Raw genomic sequence first — 7,512 nt, 5'->3', positions numbered from 1 at the left:
ATTTAAGAAAAAATAAATTGCTTGAAAATAATTTCAAAAAAAATATTGCAAATTTTTAAAAATATTTTTAGATATAGACATACATTTTATAAATGTGAAAAATTTTAAAGCAGTAAAAATAAGACACGTGTAGAAAACTAAGTTCTTGAAACAAAATACCGATTTGTCGACAACAGTTAAAATAAATATCATTTAACAACTTACAATATTAAAAAAATGTATAAAATTTTGCTTGATAAAGTCAAACATTAAAATATTTAATCATCCATCTAGCTTTCATTGCTTCACTTCTGCATTGAAGACAATTTCAAATAGTTCTTTTACATTACAAGTTGTCATTCACGGTGAGTAAAATTCTAAATAATAATTGGCATATTTTCACTTTTATTTTGTGTTAAAATTTTTTAAATGTTCCTATAATTTTTTAACGCTAATTATTTCATCAATAGATTTATTTTTTTGTTATTATAAGTGCCATTGCATGAAAGGGTATTTTCTTTTGTTAGCTTGTTTGCAAATAAAAATAATAAAAGAATGAAGTACAGGATTTTTTAAACTTTTTTACCTTCTCTTCCAAATTGGTAATTTTGGAGAATTTAAAATTTTATCTACGTAAAATTTTAACGATCTTCTTCATCATTATTCTCGTACTAAATTTAAATATAGAAAATTGTACCAGTTATGCTAACTTCACTATATGACTGCCTTAGCGGATTGGAAACTATATAACTGTTCGACGAACTCGATGCGCGTTCATCTTGGCCAGGAGTGTCTTGCTTACTGCAAGCTTCAAATGAAAGATTGCAGTGTAAGGTTACTGCAAGATTGTACAATAAGATTATCGCAAAATTGCTCAGTAATCATGCACAGTAAGCTTGTAGCAAGGTTGGTGCTTGGTTGACAAATGACCTTGCTTTGAACGTCAAAAAAATTTTTTTTAATGTTTCGAAATTAAACGAAACATTTTTTAAAACCTTTTTTTAGGTTTAAAGCAAAGAGGGTCATCCATAAACCATGTGATACTTTAGGGGGTAGGGGGGATCAGCAAAATATCACGCTACATGTTAATCGTTAATAGAAAAAGCATCACAAAGGGAAGGGGGGGGGTGTTAAAATTTCGAAAAAATGTATCACATGCTTTATGGAAGACCCCAAAGTTATTTGGCAATCTTGCACCAACCTTGCTGCAAGCTTATCGTGCAAGTTTACTGAGCAATCTTGTGATAATCTTATTGTGCAATCTTGCAGTAACCTTACACTGCAATCTTTCGGTACGCTTACCATGAAAGATTGAGTCAGGTGGGACATTTGAAGCTTGCGGCAAGTTTGCTGTGCAAGGTTTGGCAATATTGAGCGGCAAGCTTGCCGTAAGGTTGCTGCAAGCTTATGTGCTATCTGGTAGTACTACTATCTGGGCACATGGGAAAGTGCTGGGACACGATTTCTGCCGTATTTTGGAGAAACACAGTAACCACATACGGTTATCGTATGCAGTTATTATGTTTCTCGAAAACACGACAGATTTGGTGTATGATTTCATGCGGGAATTTATGATTTTGTTTGTACATGAAAAACCTATGTGGATTCCTACATTATTTCCTATAATTTTTCTGGCATATTATTTTAGTTTTTTTATTTAGTATTTCTTTAGTTTTTTAGATTTAGTTAAACTAAATAAAATTGTATTTTGTACAGTAGCCCCAAGGAAACTCTTGTACTTCCGTAGATGGTCACTTATAAACATCGTTCACTTTAAATAATAATAATTTAATAATTGTAACCTAATTTAACAAACGAAAAAGCAAAAATCAGTTATTTAAGAGTGTCGAACGGTCTCTGAAATTCTTTGGCATTTAATTATCGCCTTATAAAACGGCACTTTTTACAAAATCGGTCGAAACACAAAGGATCCTTATCTTATAAATTTCCTAAATCCGAAAGATTGTGCAAATCTATACAAAAACTTAATTGTAAAACGAAAAGTAGAAAAGTAATATAATGATAGCTTTATTACATCATTCAGCCGTTACCCAATAAGCATGGAAACTTGCAGCAAACTTGCAAGAAGCTTGCCGTGCAAGATTGTAGTTAAAACATGTAACAAGTTTCGTAGAAGCAACAAAATGTCCTCTTACGGCAAGCTTGCTGCAAGTTTGCCGAGACAATTTTTATACCAATAAATAAATAAAATAAAAATACAATTATTTCAGATTCATTAAGAAAACGTAGAAAACTGCAAGGAAGATTAGAGATATAGCCGCGGAAATAAGAATATTAAAAAGTGAAAACAACATTAAGCGACTCGGCTCATGATGATCGACGCATCAGTTTTCGTTCATAATTCACTAAATTTCCAATTTTTATCTGTTTGTCACTACATTTCCTCTCTTGGAATTATATTTCACAACAAAGGCCTAATTAAATATAAACAACGACATCAAACTATCCCTGTGCTGAACACTTTCTTTAAATATCTTGACGATTCCAACAATGAAGCTCAGACAAAACTTGAGCTTCTACAAACTATATTGAGGGGAAGTGATCTTTATAGTGGTGGCGAAAATGAAAAACTTGATGCGACATACGTTGATGAAACGTATGAGTACATCATTAAAATAACTCTTTTTTCGCACTACGACAACATAAACATATATTTATCAAGACTATTAAGCAAGACATCTTCTATAACTTATTCCAATTTTATAGAATTTGTAAGAACTGAGTTCTATAAAAAATACGTCAGTAAGGATTACTGTTTAGGAACAATCCAAAGTCCAGAACTTAATTTACTGTCAAGAAAAAAAACTTTTTCTGACTATATTCTACCAATGTTTCCTAAGCCAGACAATACAAATATGAATATTATAGACGAGGATTATATATACGCAATGGCTGGTTTAAAATTGGTTAGATCTGTACTTAAAGAAACACTATACGCTTCTTTTAGCGATTACGTTTCTATTGCACGAGAGTTTGATTTAGAGAATAAATATCACAAAAAAGAAATCATTGAAATAATTTTAGTACTTTTCTCAACACCTGCAGTATTTATCCATGCTTTGAAGGAAAACAATACACACAGTGAAATATCCAAAAATTTTATGACAGAGATGTTTTGGGTTGAAGCATATAAACATATATTAAATTATCTTGGTTTAGCAGTGAATAAAATAGAGAAAATTCCTATATGTCAAATATTAAACGAGTTATATATTCCCCACCTACAAATAATAGATCCTAGATTTGAATTAACTTTCCGTCTAAGCAAGTTTGGCTACAAAAGTTTGTACAAGATGAATTCCTATATGCTTAGAAAAATTCCAAACGATTTTAGATATAAAAATCTCAAATTACTATTAACATCCATGTTAGATAATTTACAAAGAAATATGCAACTGTCAACAACATTTAATGGTTTGATACCGAATAAAGAGATGAGTGAAGAAAATAATAAGGAAGTCATTCAATTCTATTATCCCGGAGGTAAAAACTTCTTTGGACCCACTTGTATTTTTTTATCGGGAAAAATTTTAGAAATAAGAACAATCGAAAGTAGACAAATCCGAGTTCCCGTGTTGCCAGTAATTTTTAGGGGAAACAAAATTTATTATATGGAATATAATCTTGAATTTGGTGAATTTTCTGATGTATATCTGGAAATGGTTAGAAATGATTTTCTTCGCCAAATTATTATACCTTCTTCCAATAACAATTCACTTGTTATCTCTGTAGAGATAACAAGTGATTATCAAGTTCTCTACAATACAAATGAGTGGAATGAGACGCTGATAAAGAAGATGAAATCTAATCCGACGGAAAATTTTAATTCACCTGCTGATGAAGAAAATGTATCTTTCCTCGATAATTCTGATAAACACAGACAATTTACTGGAAGAGGTGGTTTACCTAGTGACGATATTCCAGGATCCTCGGGAAGATCTGGACAAGTTATTGAAACAGAAGATATTTCAAGTGATTATTTTGATAAACTTATTAAATTTAATGCTCCTGCTCAAAAAGAACATTCATCTTTAGTAGACAATTCCGATACATACAGACAATTTACCGGAAGGGATGGTTTACCTAGTGACGATAATTCAGGATCCTCGGGAAGATCTGGACAAGTTATTGAAACAGAAGATATTTCAAGTGATTATTTTGATAAACTTATTAAATTTAATACTCCTGCTCAAAAAGAACACTCATCTTTAGTAGACAATTCCGATACATACAGACAATTTACCGGAAGAGATGGTTTACCTAGTGACGATATTCCAGGATCCTCGGGAAGATCTGGACAAGTTATTGAAACAGAAGATATTTCAAGTGATTATTTTGATAAACTTATTAAATTTAATCCTCCTGCTCAAAAAGAACATTCATCTTTAGTAGACAATTCCGATACATACAGACAATTTACCGGAAGAGATGGTTTACCTAGTGACGATAATTCAGGATCCTCGGGAAGATCTGGACAAGTTATTGAAACAGAAGATATTTCAAGTGATTATTTTGATAAACTTATTAAATTTAATGCTCCTGCTCAAAAAGAACACTCATCTTTAGTAGACAATTCCGATACATACAGACAATTTACCGGAAGAGATGGTTTACCTAGTGACGATATTCCAGGATCCTCGGGAAGATCTGGACAAGTTATTGAAACAGAAGATATTTCAAGTGATTATTTTGATAAACTTATTAAATTTAATGCTCCTGCTCAAAAAGAACATTCATCTTTAGTAGACAATTCCGATACATACAGACAATTTACCGGAAGAGATGGTTTACCTAGTGACGATAATTCAGGATCCTCGGGAAGATCTGGACAAGTTATTGAAACAGAAGATATTTCAAGTGATTATTTTGATAAACTTATTAAATTTAATGCTCCTGCTCAAAAAGAACACTCATCTTTAGTAGACAATTCCGATACATACAGACAATTTACCGGAAGAGATGGTTTACCTAGTGACGATAATTCAGGATCCTCGGGAAGATCTGGACAAGTTATTGAAACAGAAGATATTTCAAGTGATTATTTTGATAAACTTATTAAATTTAATACTCCTGCTCAAAAAGAACACTCATCTTTAGTAGACAATTCCGATACATACAGACAATTTACCGGAAGAGATGGTTTACCTAGTGACGATATTCCAGGATCCTCGGGAAGATCTGGACAAGTTATTGAAACAGAAGATATTTCAAGTGATTATTTTGATAAACTTATTAAATTTAATGCTCCTGCTCAAAAAGAACACTCATCTTTAGTAGACAATTCCGATACATACAGACAATTTACCGGAAGAGATGGTTTACCTAGTGACGATATTCCAGGATCCTCGGGAAGATCTGGACAAGTTATTGAAACAGAAGATATTTCAAGTGATTATTTTGATAAACTTATTAAATTTAATGCTCCTGCTCAAAAAGAACATTCATCTTTAGTAGACAATTCCGATACATACAGACAATTTACCGGAAGAGATGGTTTACCTAGTGACGATAATTCAGGATCCTCGGGAAGATCTGGACAAGTTATTGAAACAGAAGATATTTCAAGTGATTATTTTGATAAACTTATTAAATTTAATGCTCCTGCTCAAAAAGAACACTCATCTTTAGTAGACAATTCCGATACATACAGACAATTTACCGGAAGAGATGGTTTACCTAGTGACGATAATTCAGGATCCTCGGGAAGATCTGGACAAGTTATTGAAACAGAAGATATTTCAAGTGATTATTTTGATAAACTTATTAAATTTAATACTCCTGCTCAAAAAGAACACTCATCTTTAGTAGACAATTCCGATACATACAGACAATTTACCGGAAGAGATGGTTTACCTAGTGACGATATTCCAGGATCCTCGGGAAGATCTGGACAAGTTATTGAAACAGAAGATATTTCAAGTGATTATTTTGATAAACTTATTAAATTTAATGCTCCTGCTCAAAAAGAACACTCATCTTTAGTAGACAATTCCGATACATACAGACAATTTACCGGAAGAGATGGTTTACCTAGTGACGATATTCCAGGATCCTCGGGAAGATCTGGACAAGTTATTGAAACAGAAGATATTTCAAGTGATTATTTTGATAAACTTATTAAATTTAATGCTCCTGCTCAAAAAGAACATTCATCTTTAGTAGACAATTCCGATACATACAGACAATTTACCGGAAGAGATGGTTTACCTAGTGACGATAATTCAGGATCCTCGGGAAGATCTGGACAAGTTATTGAAACAGAAGATATTTCAAGTGATTATTTTGATAAACTTATTAAATTTAATGCTCCTGCTCAAAAAGAACACTCATCTTTAGTAGACAATTCCGATACATACAGACAATTTACCGGAAGAGATGGTTTACCTAGTGACGATAATTCAGGATCCTCGGGAAGATCTGGACAAGTTATTGAAACAGAAGATATTTCAAGTGATTATTTTGATAAACTTATTAAATTTAATACTCCTGCTCAAAAAGAACACTCATCTTTAGTAGACAATTCCGATACATACAGACAATTTACCGGAAGAGATGGTTTACCTAGTGACGATATTCCAGGATCCTCGGGAAGATCTGGACAAGTTATTGAAACAGAAGATATTTCAAGTGATTATTTTGATAAACTTATTAAATTTAATGCTCCTGCTCAAAAAGAACACTCATCTTTAGTAGACAATTCCGATACATACAGACAATTTACCGGAAGAGATGGTTTACCTAGTGACGATATTCCAGGATCCTCGGGAAGATCTGGACAAGTTATTGAAACAGAAGATATTTCAAGTGATTATTTTGATAAACTTATTAAATTTAATGCTCCTGCTCAAAAAGAACATTCATCTTTAGTAGACAATTCCGATACATACAGACAATTTACCGGAAGAGATGGTTTAGCTAGTGAAGATATTCCTGGATCTTCGGGAGAATCTAAACATGTTATTGTAAGAGAAGATTTCACAAATGATAATGATGATAATGTTAATGATAATGATCAAGGACAACTCAGTTATGACAATTTGTATTATATCAAGAGGTTTGAAGAAGAACATTTCAATGAATTTATGGGATAAATTTTTTTTAAATTGTAGTTCTCATAAATAATTATGATGATGATGATAATTTAGATCAAGTACAACTCAGTTATATAAATTTAATCAAAAAAGTTGAAGAAGAACAATACAATAGACATTTCTTATAAATGTTATTAAAATTGTAGGTCTCACATGCAGAGAAATAATGAGAGTATTTTGAATCATATTAATAAAGATAACTTTTTATTGCATAAAAAATTTTTTGCAATCGTTTTTCCCCATACTTTAACAAAATATATTGAAGCACCTATATAGATATTTTTACATTCTCATCATAATGAGAAAGTATTACATTTGCCCGATTTTGACCAACTTCTAATTCATGTAAATCTTCACGTTTCAAGCCTTTCTGATGCCAAAAAAATAGGTTTTAAAAAAATGTCTGTCTGTCTGTCTATCT

At 31.8% G+C, this 7,512-nt stretch overlaps 1 protein-coding gene across 1 annotated transcript; it reads left to right on the top strand.

The window, feature by feature from the left end:
* Window positions 1-265: 265 nt before the first annotated feature.
* On the top strand, window positions 266-7,490 carry LOC127279605 (uncharacterized). The gene is made up of 2 exons (XM_051302046.1): window positions 266-344; window positions 2,211-7,490. Exon 2 carries the CDS (start codon window positions 2,310-2,312, stop codon window positions 7,089-7,091), a length of 4,782 nt encoding a protein of 1,593 aa, XP_051158003.1. The 5' UTR covers window positions 266-344; window positions 2,211-2,309; the 3' UTR covers window positions 7,092-7,490.
* The last annotated feature ends 22 nt before the right edge of the window (window positions 7,491-7,512 follow it).

The sequence above is a fragment of the Leptopilina boulardi genome, unplaced genomic scaffold (assembly GCF_019393585.1).
Source record: "Leptopilina boulardi isolate dan_hultmark-lab unplaced genomic scaffold, ZJU_Lbou_2.1 LbouV2_220, whole genome shotgun sequence".
Lineage (NCBI taxonomy): Eukaryota > Metazoa > Arthropoda > Insecta > Hymenoptera > Figitidae > Leptopilina > Leptopilina boulardi.
Note: the sequence above shows the minus strand (reverse complement) of the source record. Positions and strands in the feature narration are given on the sequence as shown.